Consider the following 19,736-nt stretch of genomic DNA (forward strand, 5'->3'; position numbering starts at 1 on the left):
AATTTCCTTTAGTGTAGACAGAAAATGTGAAATCGTTGCTGATGAATTTAGCTAACACATTAATAACGTAGGAGAAATAGAATTAAAACGGAATTACTTCCTTTTCCATTTACCAGAAAGTTACCTAAGAGTGTATTGTTTTTCAGAGATTGTTAAACAAAATGAAATACTAATTCATCAAAAATGTTTATAATCGTATCAACTATTTAATATATGCAAGTGGGATCCGTTAGAAAGTTAGAAACCAAAATTCTAATTATAAGTGTTATTTGAAATTTTCCATAAAATCTATTTTATTTTAAAATCGTATGACATTTCATAATATACTGATTAATTAGATGATTGGTTTTCAAAGTAATTATTGTTGCACATTTATGGCAAAAATTTAATAGATATTTTACTGCTCGTTTAAGAAAAAATGAGATTGCATTTTTATTAGTGAATAAGGTAAAATAGTTATTCGATAAAATCTACGAAATGTGTAAGAATATTTTTAAAGTCATTGATACCAATGAAAAAGACTTGATCTAACAAGTTTTTCTCACGGAAAAGTGTTTTTAAAATTGTTTTTCCGAGCAGAATTATATGAATATTAGTTTCAGATTTTGTCGTATAGACACATTAACGTCGGTTTAAGAGTTACTACGAATTTAGTGTTTCTTCTTACACCATTATTGGCACCGGGTGAGAAAATTACATTATAGGCCATTAATACATATCAAATGAATATAAAACTTTTGCATAAAATACACTGTTTTAGTGACTTAGCGTCTTTTGTTTTATATATATTTGGTTATTGTGTTTTACATGAAATCATAAGTGGTTTTTGGTCATGCATTTGTCCAATATAAATTTGTGCGAACATATATTGTGTGAATATATTTTCACACATTACTATATATTAATTTGTGTTGTATTGTATCGCTTCTTTTATTTTTTAAGTTCACAAAACGTTTGCAAGTCGAAAGTTATGATATTTCCAAATCAATCGGACAATCACTAAATTTAGTGGCTTTATACTTTTTGTATGATTGTTTCAATAAAATTTTCTTTCGTAGATTTGTATTATCAATTTTACGAACAGCTTTACTCCGAGTTGATTTACGTTTCAGTTCTCGTAATTTCTCTCGTGTTAATTTTAAAAACATCTGCCTTTGATGCTTTTGCAGCTGGCGTAATTTTCTGATAAATCGTCGCTCTCGTGTGAGAAATTTTAGATTTAAATGCGCCTTCTTCATTTCCCTTTGAAAACACAAACAAAGTTTCTTCCATAATGTTACCTGAAAATAAATATAAATAAATAATATAAACATTAAGTTTAGTGATAATTCAAATAAGATTTTATATTTAAAAGAAGCCATATATCGTGTATAAAATGGCTACTGGATATGCGATTCCTCGTGCGAACAAATATAACTTCGTCCGTGTAATTATATCTGCACGTTAAGGCCTCTTTACCTGTTTTGATTATGTATATTTTATGCATATGTATAGACACACATATACAAACTTCCACCAAAATTCTCTCCTACCTTGTATTGAGGGATACATGACGGGAGATTTCTCTGACTCCTTTACGTTTCATCTATCGAAACTCAAATTTCTGTGGGAATACAATTGCTACAACTACAAATTTATTTCCACCAAGCATTAGTATATCAAAAAATTTCATTTTAAATTAAATTTCATCATCAGAATTAGCAAAATAATTAGATAATAATTAGAGAAAGTATGTCTCATACTTAACTGGTAAATTCCAGTTAACAACTGAAACTACATGATGTTGTCATTAAGAATGACGTTTTAGTGTGTATGTAGCATTAGCATTGCTCAACATGTAAGGCAATTAACATAAAAAGAGATATTTTGCATGCTTATTTATCTTAGATAGTCTATGACATTTTATAATTATCATACGACCATGAATTCGCAGTTGGCACTAGCATTGAGCATTTGAATATAACATAGTCATGAAGCACTTTTCGAATCTAATCTTTGTGGACTTTTAGATATATGTATGGCATAATAGTGGTGCTCTTTCTACACATACATTTTAGCATGATGCTAAATACGTCTCTACAACTTGGTCCCCAAAGAAAGTGCTATATATATGTGTGTGTGTGCGTGTGTATGTGTGTGGGCGTGTGGGTATGTGTGGGTGTGGGTGTGTGTGTGTGGGTGTGTGTGTGTGAGTGTGTGCGTGTGTGTGTGTACGTCCGAATGGAAACCTGAGAAATCTATCTGTTTACAATCATGCAATATACATTGTACTGAGAGGCACATCTGCTGTCTGCAGACATAGGTAATGCCCCAGTGTATGCTGTGTTCTGTACAATGAGAAGAGAAAACCTCACTGTAGATTTGCGTTATACATCCTGGAAGATACCACACGACCAACCCTGATGACACATTGAGATTCCGCATAAGACATAGTCATAGTGCATTTAAAGCAACTTAATGACAGCGAAAAATCCCTCGTGAAAGAGATGGAAAATATATTCAGACTCAACAACAAAAAAGAAAAGGTAAAGGTAAAAAGAGTAACTGAGTCAGTGTAAAATAATAAAAATGAATCTTAGAGCCTTCTACAGGTTTAAAAAGAAATGGCCTGCGTACAAATACATGGTAAGCTAACTAACTACGGATCCCAGGAAGATATTGAAGTGTTAAATAAATAATTTCAAAATGTGTTTACCTATCCACTAGTACATATGATAAGTTTCAAACACCGTATATCTCCATGGAAAAAAGCCAACCATAGATTAAATTGATTTAAATTTGAAGATATAATGTTTGCCATTAATAAGATGCACCCGAACTTAGGAACGGGTCCAGGACTATTTCTGGCTGTCCGTGTAAAGTCTTACAAGAAAGCCCAATCAAAATTAATGCAGATACAATTTTCAGAATTTCTTTACATGTGGAAAACTCTCCAATAACGAGAAAAGACGGTATAATATGCCCTGCCCATAAAGGGAAAAGCAGAGCAGATGCCAAAAATTTCTGGTTGATCTTCAAATGCTAGCAAGGTGAAGGAATGCATTCTCAGACGGAGGTCGATCTTGGAAGAAAGTAACTTGCTCACAAACGTGCAACAAAACTTACGTCCACGGAGGAGCTGCTTCATAGAGCATCTACAGCATTATGATTGGGTACTCAAACAGCAGCTCAACCACTCAAATGCGGATGTGATGTCCTTTGCTAAGTACATCGGCAATGTTGAACATAGGATGATACAACTCAAAATGTGAGACCTTGGTATCACTGTTAACCAAGTTAAATGTCTGTATCACATTTTTAAAGGCAAAAATCAGGCAGTGTTTTCTCTAGGGAGTGGGAGGCATCATCTCTCAGCTAAGTCTTTCAAGGAACTGTATAAGGGCAGCTACTGTTCGTTGAGTCGCTCTCTCAGAATGCTGTCAATCGTGTAGTCAGCCATTCTTAATAGCTATGCTGATGAAGCAAACCTTTCACAGGTAGTCAAGCCCGATGACTTAAAGAATAAAAACAACAGCAAAAAAAACTGAATGCAGTATAGAGGTGGGTTGATGAAAACAACAAGCACTTCAATGCTGAAAATTTTCAAGCACTGCATTACCGACAAACACACAGACCACAAATGGAAAACACTCTACCAGGATGTATTACAATCCCAGACTAAGTGTCGGTGTGTGACCTAGCAATATTCCATGTGCATATTTATATCTCTATTGCTCACAAGGGGCTAAACATAGAGAAGACAGACAGAGTGATTAAATCGATTACATCAAACCCAGTGCATAACTGGTACTTATTTAATCGACCCCGAGAGGCTGAATAGCAAAGTCAACCTCGGTGGTATTTGAACTCAGAACGTAAAAACGACAAAATACCGCTAAACATTTCGCCCAGCGTGCTAACCTTTCTGCCAGCTCACCTTTTCTCCATGTACATAATATTACCAGGATGACAACACTCTACTGGCGAGGAGCTGGATGCATTCCGAGATCATTCTAAACTTAGAAAAAAGTATACCATGCTACTAAATTGGACGATTATGCTCTCAGTCTTCTGGATTATAAATCCCAACTGTTGTACGCACAGAGCGTCAAATTGGTGGTGGAACTGGAGGCAATCGAGTGACACTACACAAAAAGACACTTGAGTCGGTAAAACAGATACACTACCGAAAGTGGATAAAGGAATTGAAGCTCTACTCACTAGAGAAAAGACGTTAAAAATAAGCAATGATAAAACATATCAAAGATCCTGGAGGTTCTAGCTCAAAGCATTGAAAATGGAAGCTGTACCAACCAACGAAATGGACAGTACTGCATATTAGCACAGTACCTGTCTTCTCAATGTAGAATAAAGACCAAGCACTGTGACATATAGTTTCAGAGAGTACACATCTATTCAAAATTCTGCCAAGTAGCATTAGAGTTTTACGCGGTTTTGATGCGGCAGTCATCAAACAGCGTCTGAGAAAATTTTTATCTGAAATACCACATCAACCCACATCGTATTTCGATGTGTGCTCATTTCGACGTGCAGTACAAAGAAGTGTAGCTCTCACCAGAAATTGTACAGGAATAATCACACTGCAATGCGGTGCACTATCACGGCCTCAGCCTCTGGGGGAAAAGACCAGTAACATAATATTTGTATACATTTCTCTCTATCTCTTTCTCATTCTCTCCTTACATATATATATATAAGTTCAAAAAGAGGAAAAGGACAAAAAATCAACAACAAAAAACAACAACGTGAGGACATGATACAGATCGGAAACAAGTCCAAAGAAGGGAAAAACGGAGGAAGAAAAGAAATCCCCACCGACGTCCACGAAGAGCTCCGCTCGAAATGTCATACTCTCTCTCTGTCCTTTCCCGAGCGTCTAGTAACACTATCTGTATCACGTCGTCACGTTGTTGTTTTTTGTTGTTGTTATTTTTTGTCCTTTTCCTTTTTTTGAACTTATATAACGTACGCTCACACGGATCCCGGCCTTTCAACTGGATTTGGAGTACCCAATTGCTGGAATTTTCGTACCTCGGATTACTGTTCCTGTTGGACTACTCTACCTGTTGGATCACACCTTCCTTGCACCTTGATTGATTATATATATATATATATATATATATATATATATACATAAAGAGAGAGAAAGAGCGACAGACAGACGGAGAGACAAACAGAAAGACGTTTTCCTTAAAAAAGCGGTGCACAGTAGCAGAGTTTTTGAGTCGAGTTAAATGTAACAAACTATTATAAATCGTTGTTTGTATATCCGAATAAATGGACAGAAAAAAAGCTATTTAGTACTAGCATTTAGTAGTATCAGCGGTTAGAACGTACTTATACATACATATAGACACATATAGATACATGTGTACAATCGTACATACATTCATATATATATATATATATATATATATATATATATATATATATATATATGTATGTATGTATGTATGTATGTACGTATATATATATGTATATATATATGTATATATATATACATGTATATGCATATGTATGTATATATATATATATATATATATATATATATATATATATATATATATATATATATATATATATATATATATAAAGTGTAGTATATTGCCACTTAAGTGTGGCTGACCCCTAGGGGTGGATGTTACTGTTGCTTTTAGCCCCAGGAGGACATCTCCTCCAGCTGGCTTATCGACACACGACTGTGTCCTGTTTGCCAAGGGAGTTATATATATATATATATATAACCACACACACACACATCTATATACATAGTCTGTGAACCCTTGTGAAACGGGCATCTCATTTTCCTTTTCTTCTTAAAAGTATATTTAAAAGTGTATATTAAAATGTATAGATGCATCGAATATTGATTACCGGAATATATTTCACTTTGTAATCTGTTACACTGAAAAAAATATTAGATAAAATTTATTAGGATACAGCACTGTATAAAATCAATTTTTAAATCTTTTACTGGAATTATTCTTCAAACCAGTATATAGCTTTTCATTTATTGAATACGAAGAGACTAATTGCTAATTATGTTACACAAAATTGTAAATTAAAAGATTAAAACCCTTGCAACGATTGAAAAATATTATTTGAGGAAATGAATTGTAAGATACGAGAAGCATATTACTGTAGACAAAAGTAAATGTAATATTACCACTAACATAAAAGTTATCAGCATTTATCCGAACACATGCGTACATACATTTATAGCTAGATACATACATACATTCATATATATAAGCTTACATATACATACACACACGTATATACACAAACATATTTTATATGCGTATACACACACATTCACGCATACACATATACATATATATATTATTTAGGTGGATTATTCGCAATTTACAACCACAGGGCACAAGCATAGACGGCACTAAAGTGACTGAGAGCGCTAGTCAGCACCAGTATTGCTAGAGATAATAGTCAGAACAACTCTTAGCCACGGGGAAGCACTTATCTAATGACTGATATGTATGTGTGTGCGTGTGTGTGTGTCTGTTTGCGTGTTCGTTTGTGTGTGTGTGTGTCCCCTTTAGTAGTCAACTTGGAAATTTCATTCTAGTCTCAGAAATCATCACAAAGGTCCACATATTATAGTATGTATTCCCAAGATATGCGCGATTCTTTTTAATTGATTTATTTTGGCAATGTATTCTTGAAAATTATATCCTATATCTGTTTCTATTCATTGGAGGTGATAGTAATCTACTACATATTTTTTTCTAACACTAATAGCTTCTTGCAAATAATTTTTCTTCCGAAGGTATTTGTCAGAAAAATGCTTTCCATTGTTTGTCAAAAATTCTATGAACTGTTTTCAGAATAATATTATATCGCTTCCATACTAATTTGATTACTACATGCAGGTTTTCATAATCCATTGTTATAAATTTAACTGATGGTTGTGTATTGCCAATATTTGCAGGTCCATAGAGGGAAATATTACTACACATGATATTGGACATCATTAGGAGAGCAAGAAAATTGGTAATGTTGAGGAAAAGTCTAAGCATATATAAATATGTCTAAAGGGAGACATATGAGTATGTAGGGAACTCTTGAAATGTTTATTCCCAATTAAAGGAGATCGACATTAATGCAAATAAACGCGAGTCCTTCATTCGTAGGGTAGCGACACCGCGGGCGAATCATAGTACCGCTCATTAAAATTTGGTACACCTATATGTCGTGTTAGTATAGGCGGAGATTCAATGCTATGAGGTATTTACGATTGGCAAATGCATCTCAATGTCTCTATCACTTTATGTCACACTCTTGATTCCCGAAATTTTATAAATTATAACTATTGTTCACCAGAGGTATATTATGTCATGTTTTTCCTCTGAAAATGTTAATAGAGAACATATTTCATGTGTCTTGTATTTTATTCTTCTCTTGTTTGTGGAATATCATTAATACATAACTGATAAAATTCACATTGTTTTATTTATTTTTGGTCAAGACAAAATGTATGTATGCATGTTATTTAGAGACTTGTCTAGACTTATATGATATATATTATTTATGTTTGTCAAACATTTGGAAGCATTCGCGTGTCTGAGAATGATTTTATGCAAACCATTCAGATGGTAGTTGCGGAGGAGCTCAGTGATGTATCTGATGCCTAGACCTCGTCCGTAATACTCCTGCATGGAGATTACTTGCTTTTTGTACAATTTCAATAACAGTTGACAGCTAAAGAATCCCCTGGCTCTCAAGGGAAGGACCGGTCGTTGGGATGCAATCTTAACTTATGAAGAATATTGCTTCCTCAGGAGAGATATTCAGCAGTATCAACACACAGCTGATAGATCAATTATATATGCTGTCACTGGGTCTTGTTCAAGAAACTTGAAGTTATATTTCCTTTCTAACAATTTTACTACAAAGCATTATCGTACAAATAGCACTTCTGACCTTGGAGTTTATCATATACGGCAGAAAATTTCTATGACAATTTCATATAATTTGAGAGCTACGAACTATTACGAAAGGCAATAGAATATTTTAGGATATGATACCTATTAACATGTAGTAAAGAAAAATATACAAACAATGTTTACATGTAATCAATAGTAAATTTCCAGTACAGATTATTTACGATTTTCACCATAATATTACATATATTACATAATTCTAGCATAACTTTCGGCATTGTGCATCACATTTTATATAGCAATACTTATGACCCCCTCGATGAACATATTTTTAGTTATATATTTGCTGTTTATAGGATAAAGAAAGTTCTAAAATATTTAATGACATTGTTTTAAAAGCACACTATATCTCACGTCACTTTATGCCTAATACTCACGGAAAATAGAAGCCTTTATTCTGCTATTATAATAAATAAGGATAAGTTATTTATCTCACGTACTTGTTCCTTCCATAGAGTAAATTGTCTAACATTTCAAATTAAAAGTGTTTATCTCTCATGGAGAGCCTTGCTGCAACGTTGCAAAATGTCTTGGTAAGTAGAGGCAGATGAAGTGTAAGAGGTTACATTAATGTACAGTCCAGTATCAAGTAAATTATTGCAATATATTTACACGCACGATGTATCTGAAAGAACTTCTAAACATCTACTCATTTATTCTGCTTTTCTTTCATCCGTTAACCGACTATTATGTTTCCAATATCATACGCAAATACACGCATTAGCGAATTGTTGTTTCTTCAATCTTAAATCAATAGGATCGATGACTTCAATACAAGGAATTTCAAAATAATACTTAGCTATTCAGTAGATTTTTATTTCTTTCTTCACTATTAAAATGAAAATTGTTTTCCACTGCCATTTTCTAAGACACTTCAATCTCGTGATTTGTATACTATTTTCAATATCATTTGTATCTGATTTAATTAATGTATACTGTTAAAATAATACGCCACATATCAACCATAAAATTCAGTATACTCATGAAATGTACTTTATTTGTTAGGTCATCTAAGTATAAAACTATGTTAAACCTACTTCAGTTATATGACACAAATACTGTTCGGTTGTTTTCTCTTAAAACTGATAATTCTCAATAATGATGTTTAAACTAAGAGTTCTTTATAATGGTCAGTCGAAAAGGAGGGTCAGATCTGGAGCCAATGAGGAATTTGTCCCAGAACATTAATGGTATAAGTGAGAAGACATGTCAAAGAGTAGCATAAAATCTAAACTTTCGAGTATCGATTCCAAGTATCTTACGAAACATCAACAGTCAATATGAATAACATATTAGTTTAATTACGGTGAAGAAATTTTGCAGATGTTTTTGTGCCTATTATTGTGCTACTAAGAAGCTATGTCTGCTCCATTATGTTTAAATTTTATGTAACCATTGACCATAGACAAAGGTGTATACTTTTCAAAATTGTCCTCTCCAGGATAAATTAAGGAATGTTTAAAACTGAATATATGGAATAACAAAAAATATTGTATTTTAATACAATGCCTGATAAAATGCAAAGTCGACTTCGCTAAGCATTTTGCAGAGCCTGCTAACGATTCTGCCAGCTCGCAGCTTTTGATTAGGTTATGATATTAGTCGAACATTATCCTGCATATATATGGGAGTGATTAATATGCACTTACCCTCTCTTTCTCTCTCACTCTCTCACTCTCTCTCTATCCCTCTCTCTCTCTCTATCCCTCTCTCTCTATCCCTCTCTCTCTATCCCTCTCTCTCTATCCCTCTCTCTCTATCCCTCTCTCTCTATCCCTCTCTCAATATATATATATATACCCCCTCTCTCTCTCTTAATCATAAAGCGACTTTTCTATCATGAATATCGTGGGAAACAATATTGGATCCAGGCTTCCAACGGTGCTGACGGGATGCGATATGAAACGCTACCAAGTGGTTTATTATCATGAAAAGCATCTGATCTTAGAAGTGAAATGACTTGAGTACCATATATGAACTGATTTGTTAGTGTGAGGCAACACATGAACGACTACTTAAGATATTATCCTTAAAAATGAAAGAGTACTGGAGAATGATAAATAAATCAATGACAGCTCTCTAGTACATATGGTTATACAATAGCAGTAGTGAGAGCAAATACCCAAACAACTGACACAAATTGTGTGCTTACTAACGTTTGTTTCCGAAATAGTTAAACAATTTGTAGTGAAAATAACAGGTCACTATTTTGAAAGATGAGAGGTAATAATAATGATAAAGACTGCGTGATATATTTCTCTAGAGCAAGAAGAAGACAATAGACTATCAAAGTGAGGAAAGATCTTTGGGTCACTCTTTGAAGGATACAGAAGAGGTAAACTTAAAGCCAGATTTTGGACATGTTGTTGCTCTTGTCCAAGCGATCACATCGTTTGAACCAAACATGATTTGACTGCTAACTATACCAACACTAGTCATTGAGGTTAAACGAGCATACGGCCCTGTGTCTGGCCGGAGAAAGACAATATGAATGTTAATGTACTGAGAACAATTGCAAAGATGTTTGAGAGCAAGTTACACATTTTTGTAGTAGGTGAAAAGTTACAGCTTGCCGTATATAGTTGACTGACTGAGAATTTTTTTAATGCACATATGCCAGCAAAAATGTTCCATGAAAACAGATTAACTTTTCAGAAGAAATGTCCGTTAAGACTCACGTGAAATATGATAAAAAACATTTAGTGAAATGTTCTCTGTATCTTAGATGACACACTTAATCAATCACACATGCTAGTGAAAGTGATATTTCAAAGAAGCAGCATTTGACTTTCATTTCACACTTAAATATTCATCTTCCCTAAACTCAAAATTAGCTGAAAGAAATTTCTAACCTTTGCCCGGTGCTTTTGTAGATCTAGTAATGATTTAAACCTGAAAGGGCTGGTTATGTTCCTCTTAGTCATTATCTGAAATAAGTTACCAGCAATTTTGACAGCGGTATATTTGAAATTTTACGGTTATAAAAAAATCCGCTTACAATAATATACAAGGATTAATACTTGATAAAATTATATGATGTCATAAACGAAATAGGAATTCAACGTTTACGTCAAGTTCATTTATGAATGCAAAGAACATCCAGTTGAAAAACGTGACGTTCATGCAGAAGAGTTCGTGGCATTGTCTATAAATATATAGATTATGATTCTCTATATACAACGCTAATTATATTTCGAGACTAGTTCAATATTTTCATAATAAACTCAAAACAATTCAGACTCTTCTAGGTCAGATCAACTCGAATCTATCTAGTTTGCTTGATATATTTTGCAATATCAAGTGTGACAGCTGATATTTACAATATATATATATATATATATATATACACGCACATATATATGTATATATATATATATATATATATATATATACACGCACATATATATGTATATATATATATATATATATATATATATATATATATATATATATATATATATATATATATATATATATATATATATATATATATATATATATATATGTATATATATATATATATGTATGTATATATATATATATATATATATATATATATATATATATATATATATATATATATATACATATATATATATATATATATATATACATATATATATATATATATATATATATATATATATATATATATATATATACATATATATGTGCGTGTGTATATGTATATATATATATATATATATATATATATATATATATATGCATACACATGGAAGGAGAGAGAGACGATTACACTACGAAATCGCGCCATTGTATTAATAAATAAGACAAAAGGGAAACTGAACGGGCATGTATTTGCTACTATCGATGTTACCTACATTATCTAAGGTCAGAATGAATTCCTGCTGACATATTCTAATACTCATCAACACGGCTTAATTACCAAATTCTAGCAACCGGGGAAATGAAAATGGATTTTACAGGCAATGAGATCGTAAACTACGCCAAATTGCGATTTCCGCGCGCGAATATTCCGAAAGAAATAATATGAGATTTTCTTGACAAATAGGTCGGCAGCATTTCTTCGGGCTAAGGATTGAGCCTCATATTTTCCTTAATTGTAGATGATACTGACCATCTTGTGTGCACCAACTGTTGTTTTAGCACAATCATCAGTATTAAATCTGAGAAGGTTTCGATGAACTCCCTAAAACAATCCGAATGCATATCACCAAAATAATATTCGATTTTGCAGACGAAAGAAAGCAGGTCAAGCTGGAGCAGATTTCGTGGCTCCTAGAAGGAGAAACAGGAATTAGACTATGTGCTCAAAAGTCTTTGGACAGTCATAACAGAAATAAATGTATCCATTCTCTAACATCGCACCATATTTACATGTATAGGTCTTCGAATCTCGATAAATTATCTGCATTTACAGATATGTACCGGCTTGAACGGAACTGAACAACCCTAAGCAATACAAACTGTCTGCATAATTCTAACAACATCTAAATACATATTTTTTATACAAAGTTAGACGTAACCCGAGAGTTCATATATACATACATACAAATATACATACACACATATATATATACAAGCATACATACATACACACGCACGCACGCACACACACACACACGCGCACGCACACGCACACACACATATTTATTTATTTATTTATTTATTTATTTATGGGTTTCAACCAAGTGGCTGCGGTCATGCATATGATCAACTTTCATCTACTATTTGTTTCTGTCAATAGACTGCGGCGATGGTGGATCATTATTTTAAAGACTTTCTTTGTCGAATATACTCAGCCCGAGTATATGTAACTTTATTAAGGCCCGGTGCTTATTCTAAGGGTCCACATTATTTTCACCGAATTGCTAATTTACGGAAGATTAAACGCACCAACAGCAAGTGACAAGCGATGATAAGGACCAACTCAAACACAAAGACACGTACAGCCGCCCACACATATTCATACACGTATACACGTTCGACATCTTTCAGTTTCCGTTTCCCAAACCCACTTGCAACGCTTTGCTCAGACTGAGGTTTTAGCAGGTGAGACACGTCGAAGCTGCAACGCAGTGAGAATGGAACAGAGCATTCTATTTGGGATACAAATCTCTTACCACACACACACGACTGCCTCTATAGTCACACCTCTATCTGTGTATACAAACACACACATACACACGCGCGCGCGCACACACACGCATATATATACATACACACAACCCACCGGTGCATATAAAATATACACATAAGGTACAAATAATAATCACACATAAAAACATTCACATACTTCCCTTGTACACGTACACACATGCACATATATATTCACACAGAGTTGAAAAGCTGATTTTTTCACTCTTTTTCTTTCTCCTATTGCTATTAATTTCTCTCACTCTCTCACTCAGGGATAGAGACTTAGAAATAATAATCTCTCTCTCTCTCTCTCTCTCTCTCTCTCTCTCTATATATATATATATATATATATATATATATATATATATATATATATATATATATATATATATATATATATGAATATATACATCCATGCATTCATGCATGCATAAATACATTCATTCATTCATACGTACATACATGCATACTCATCAACATGGTGTCGATTACAGACAGACATGTTCGCAAAGAGGAATAGACTACTGTTATAAAAAGCTCACATTCTCCAGGGAAATTCTCACGAATCCCTTTATAAAAGAGGAATGGACACTGAGCTAGAGATAACGGATTGGCTAACGATTGCACGGGCTACTGTTATCCCCCAAATGAACGACTTGTGTGGCGCAACACTATAAGCCCATAGCATGCTTGAATGTTACGTACAAACTGTGCACCGGTTGTCTGAGTATATTCCTCCATGGTCACTGCCAAACAAATAGTCTGATAATTCATTTATAGGCAGAATGAAAGAAAGAAATCTGGTGCTGTGCAAAACAGTTCATCCTCAACAAATTGTCCTTAAGGTATCCAAACAACATCACCGTAATCTCTTAATCATATAGCAAGAAGGTGTTCAACGCACTCATCGCTCACTCATGTGACTTCCTTGTGGGTGCTAAAATCACTATATCTTGCGTAGGCACCGCCTGCTATAGTAAATACAATTGAAATACTGGCCACCCCTTGGTCCACAAAGTTATCACTGGCAACAACTAAAGCAACACCTATTATTGCAAACAGAATTAACGTATCAACAGGTATATTCCAGTGCGATAGTTTACCTCTATGGTTATTTGTACTGGCTGTGAATCTCTTGTCAGCACTGTTAACAGAATGTCAGGGATAAGTGTAGGGATATGCAGAAAAGAATACAATCAATGCTACACACACATTTTTTGTTGATGATCTAAATTTATATCTTGGTAATATGGTCAACATCAAGAGATACTTAGAACTAATCACAAAACTCACACGAGACAGAGGAATGGAATTTGGACAAGATAGATACTCATACATTATAGTCAACCGAACAAAGATTGTTGACCAGCCAGAGTACATATATATATACATATATATATATATATATATATATATATATATATATGAATGGTTTGTCTGTTTTACCTATCTCTAATGATGAGAATGTTTCATATGTTGGTGCTATGGCTAAAGCCAGAATAAAAAAAGAGTACCTCCTGGAGACTCCGGAAAATATGGAACTCTGAGCTATCTGCATTTACCAAGACCGTATCCCATCATGCGTTTGCAATACCAGTGCTAGTACCAACATTTGGATATTAGATTGGACACTCTTCCACATTAACAGCGACAACGATAGGATTTATGTGTGACGAAGTGATGTCGTTAGATGTATAAGTTTAGTCCAAACACCCTTTGGGTGTCTCATTGTATAACTCAGACATCTTCTCTACAGTAAAGAAAGAAATAAGTACATACCATGTATACTCAAAAGTGAGAATAACAAATTCAGAGTCGAAGAGTAACTACTGCACAGGTACGCTAAGAATACAACTGCCTCATGATACTGAAATGAGGCTTGACTGGCCTTCTAAAACAGAAGCCCGGAGGAGAAGCCTAGGTCGTACCAGCAAAAGGCAAGGCATGAATTCATATCCTTAAACTCGAGGGCAACAGTGATATTCACAAGAAGAGTAGCTTCTGGATCTGCAGTAGATATATTTCATCCCTGCTAGAAGGGTATGCTCTCGCTATCCGGAAACACGAAGTAGCTACTAGATACCTTATAGATAAGAGGGACAAGGATACCACCAAACGTCCACGTACTGATAAACGAGTATCGGCTCTGCTACACCAGTGTCGAAGATATCACCTACATCATCAGCATAATATAGATGCAAACATATTTAAAATATTATCTGAAGGAAGGACGGCCCGGATGTATACATCAAAGACATGTCAGAACCAGCCGGTATTCACATCTTACATAAAGAAGGAATACTAGTGGAATACCCCAATTAAATCATTAATTCGGTGCAAACATAGCAAACCTGATGTTTTTTTTTTTTTCTGTGGGACAGGGAACAAAAGTTATGCACTGTTATAGAGGTCAGCTGCCCAGCAGATGAGAACATTTATGGCGAATTAATGCAGAATTTACATGTTTTGTATTCTAACTATGAATTTTCGTTATTACCTACCATTTACCCACGAATTTGCACAAAAACCTAAAAATACTCGGTTCCACGGAGGAAGAGCAAATCAAACGGACGAATTTATCAGTAGAATAGTGAAGATTTCTAAGAAATTCCCCAAACACTCTAGCTGAGATTTTATGTGAATAGATGCACACACTTGAGTGCATATATTGGCAGTTCAAGCGATACACCAACTCACCCACATATTTACGTACACCGGGCGTCCTCTTGGATCAAAAGGTTTTGTCGTTTTGTTAGCGACCGGCTTAAACTCTTTGAAGAGGAAACATACGTGCATGCATACATACGTACATACCTGCTTACATACATACATACATACATACATACATACATATCTGCACGGCATTTGCCTGTATGAAGCGGAAAACCTGCGTGTGTGTATTATATGCATAATGACTCTTGCAAGATACAAAACAAATGTTTCAACACATCAAGAATCTTGCAAAACGAATGAAAAGAAAATTTTAGTGTGTTTGAAATAGCAACACACTGTCTGTTTTTATTTAATTGCATTATTGTCACCTCTACTTCGGCAATATCTTTGTTGGACATATCAATGAATAACTGGATTTTATAAATCTGACTTGAAATTCAACGTAAAACGCGTTTACCATTATATATTGTATAGGGAAGCCAACTTTATGATATAGCTATTATAGCCGAAATGTGGCAGCTAATTTATGTGGAAAGTCTTTTTTTTTAATTCGCTTTATAGCAGTGTACGAACCTTTCAGTTTAATGAAGGAGTAAATACGAAAAAATATATTTGTTATAAAACGAACCAAATAAAAAATAGATTAGATTTTATTCCGTGACATGAGAATATATTGATTTTATTTCTGTTATTCTGTGTTGGTATATGTTACGTTGGCACTCCGTCGGTTACGACGACGAGGGTTCCACTTGATCTGATCAACGGAACAGACTGCTCGTGAAATTAACGTGCAAGTGGCCGAGCACTCCACAGACATTTGTACCCTTAATGTAGTTCTCGGGGAGATTCAGCGTGACACAGAGTGTGACATGGCTGACCGCTTGAAATACAAAAGTACAGAAACAGGAAGAAATAGTGTGAGAAAATTGCGGTGAAAGAGTACAGCGGGTTTCACCACCACCACCACCCCTGCCGACGCCCGGTTTCGGAATCGAAATCGCGATCCTACGACTGCGAGACTGCCGCCCTAACCACTGGGCCATTGTGTATCTCCACGAATGATATATATTGTTGATATATATTGTTCTACTATTTGTTGATATATATTGTTCTACTATTTGTTGATATATATTATTCTACTATTTGCTGACGTATGCTGTTCTACTATATATTATCGATATATATGTTTCTACTATTAGTTGTATGCAGCAAATAGCTTTGCTATGCACGAAGCGACAAAGTGATCCATGTCTAGTAGATCTGAAATCAAAATGTTTGTTGCGAGTTTATCTAGCTTTTCGCTCTGTTCTGCAGTTATATTAAAACTATATTATGTATTTTCAGTTGTGATTACTGTGCAACAAAATAGATAAACTTTATCCAAATATTTCGATTTTCTTCATATTATAATAACTTCGGTGAAGGCTTCAATGCTCACATCACGTGCGCAATTAAATTAAATGACTACATATGTTCCGCGTATAATAATAGTCGAAACATGTCTGGAGAGGATATATATATATATATATATATATATATATATATATATATATATATATATATATATATATATATATATATATATATATATATATATATATATATATATATATATATATATATATATATATATATATATAATATGAAGCTTAGTATTCATTTTCGGGGATTATATGGGAGATAAATGACCAGTGTTGTAAAACGAATCTTGAATAAAATTTTCGTGATAAATATTTTCAAATTTAGTAAACTTTTCATATACACTATGCAGGAAATTGCCTCAAGCAATTGACAGTTTAAATAATGTATATTAATCTTCGAATTAGTATGTGACTTTTAAATGTTCTAAGGATGGTTCTCGTCAGCATATCCTTTTTCACTGAAAATATAAATTGAAACTAAGCCATTTTAAACATCACATTAATGAAAAGTTTGTCGTATTTGTGAACAACGTTACATCTACAATATATACACAATTGTACTCTCTGGTAAGAAGTTTCTTATGCGGTGTACCATTGAAGATGCAAGCAATTTTAAATAATTTTAATTAATATATTTTAAAGTTATAAATCGCTAAGACATTTTGTAATAAAAACAGACTTTCAAAATTTTAAGCTTGTTAGGAGTGAAATAAAATAAAAGTGAATCTAAATTTACCATGAAATGTATTCTGAACATAAAGTATCCTGCAGCAATGTCAAATTATATTGATAAATATTTTTCGGAGCTCGAAAATACACACACAAACATTTAAGAATGCATATACTACATTTTCAGTACCATTTTCCTTTTTTTAAAGAAGAAACCATATGTACATTAAAACAGATGAAAACATAAAAACAAATGGCAGCCGAAAACACCACACATACTAAGAATGCATATTAGTGTAGCGCTCTTGCTATCTGTTAGAAATTTGGACACGACTCAGTACAACTAGTCACACATTCACGTACGTAAATACATACGTGAAAATGTATTTCATTTCAGATGTATCTTGCTAATCAATTCTATTAATAGCTCGGGGTCTAGCTTAGGCTGCGTCAAGTCTATATGAAATTGAACATTTTTCGTAGAAGGCGATTTGTTCTAAAGTAGAAATCTTTTATACGGGAACATATTTTGGTCTTCGATCGAATTGAACACACAAAATCACTGCCAGAATTACAGGACTCAGAAAAATGAGATTATTGTATCAATTCGGAGTGCATAAGCATTCCCCACAGAGAGTCCATTGTGGTAAGCTAGCAATTTTTTTTCGTACACGTAACTTAATGCAAAAACTGAAATAGTGTGGGCTAATAATATGGCACTTTCGTTTCTAATATGTATTGGAATGAAGGGGGTTTGTAGGATGTATGAAATCTTCTTACTAGCCACTCTCTGCAACGGCTTGTATCTAAATTCACTTAGAGAAAAGGCTTCAGATTGTGATACGTATATTAGTTACAAATTTTGTAAGAGCATTGGTGGATTTCTGTTTTGTTCACTTATGTATCTTATTTGAATTGTTAACTGACAGTAATAGCTTATGAGATCTATAATACAGCTGAAACGACAGAGTTATTCAAAATGCTATCGACAGAAATATTTTAGTTCCATTACAGAAATTTGCAAATTAACTCGAAATATCAAAATATACAGACTTAAATATATATACATATTCACCCAAACACACATACACACACACACACATCTACCATCTACAATGAACGAATATTCCATTGACATGGGTACCCATAAGGTAATGCTCAGTCACAATCAACGCAAGACCGTGTATGTGTGCGCGTGCTCATTGTTAAGACAAGGCATTGTATTTTTACTTAAATGTACAATTGAAACGACGAGATTCTAAACAGTTTACATCTACGCATTTTCAACTTCAGTTTCAATACAAATAAAAGAATGTGCTTATTCTTTATTTAAATCAAGCCAGCGAGCCGACAGGATGCTGGTTAGGCAAAATGCTTAGAGGCTTTTCCTCAATCTTCAGGTCCTAAGATCAAATTCCACCGTGGTCGACTTTCCCTTTCATCTATTACGAGATCGATAATATAATTATCAGTCAAGTAATGAGATTGGTTTAATCGACTTTCCCCTCACATAAAAAAAACTGCTGCCCTTTTTGTTAAACTTGAAACAATTCCATGTAAACTTAAACGTTCATAGGTTGACTAAAGTACTCTCATAGATGTAATTAAATGAAGTCCACTTACTTTTTGCATCGGTGTTGTAATTTTTGTATCCCATTGGTGAAGAAACTTTAATGCTCTTGGTCAAAAAAGTTATGAACAACAAATATGACGTCATTATCACTGCGACACTAATTCCCAGCCAACTGTTTTTTCATGATGGGGAAAATTTGGCAGTTAGATGAAAGCAATTCAGGAAAATAGGGAAGGTGATCAACCAGTTCAAAACCAGTCACGCACAGCAGCCATTGCTACTAATAACTTGTGTGCGGGAATATTGCCCTGATGAAAA

General features: G+C 33.8%; 1 protein-coding gene across 2 annotated transcripts; it reads right to left on the bottom strand.

Moving 5' to 3' along the window:
- Positions 1 to 407: 407 nt before the first annotated feature.
- LOC106877463 (uncharacterized) lies at positions 408 to 11,099 on the bottom strand. 2 transcript variants are annotated; one of them, XM_014926368.3, is made up of 3 exons: positions 8,402 to 8,448; positions 5,875 to 5,905; positions 408 to 1,280 (listed from the first exon to the last, which is right to left on the bottom strand). In XM_014926368.3, exons 1-3 carry the CDS (start codon positions 8,431 to 8,433, stop codon positions 969 to 971), a joined length of 375 nt encoding a protein of 124 aa, XP_014781854.1. In that variant the 5' UTR covers positions 8,434 to 8,448; the 3' UTR covers positions 408 to 968. The 2 variants fall into 2 exon arrangements, with proteins under 2 accessions (XP_014781854.1, XP_014781853.1); XM_014926367.3 differs by lacking the exons at positions 5,875 to 5,905; positions 8,402 to 8,448 and adding an exon at positions 10,814 to 11,099.
- Positions 11,100 to 19,736: the final 8,637 nt, after the last annotated feature.

This window comes from Octopus bimaculoides, chromosome 1 (assembly GCF_046866305.1).
Source record: "Octopus bimaculoides isolate indiv1 chromosome 1, ASM4686630v1, whole genome shotgun sequence".
Taxonomy (NCBI): domain Eukaryota; kingdom Metazoa; phylum Mollusca; class Cephalopoda; order Octopoda; family Octopodidae; genus Octopus; species Octopus bimaculoides.

Excerpts from the sequence above, each read along its gene's own strand:
- LOC106877463 (XM_014926367.3), bottom strand. The coding sequence starts at position 10,885 with ATGACTAAGAGGAACATAACCAGCCCTTTCAGGTTTAAATCATTACTA. Across the intron at positions 1,281-10,813 it reads TACAAAAGCACCGGGCAAAG|GTAACATTATGGAAGAAACT; the intron begins GTTAGAAATTTC and ends ATTTATTTTCAG.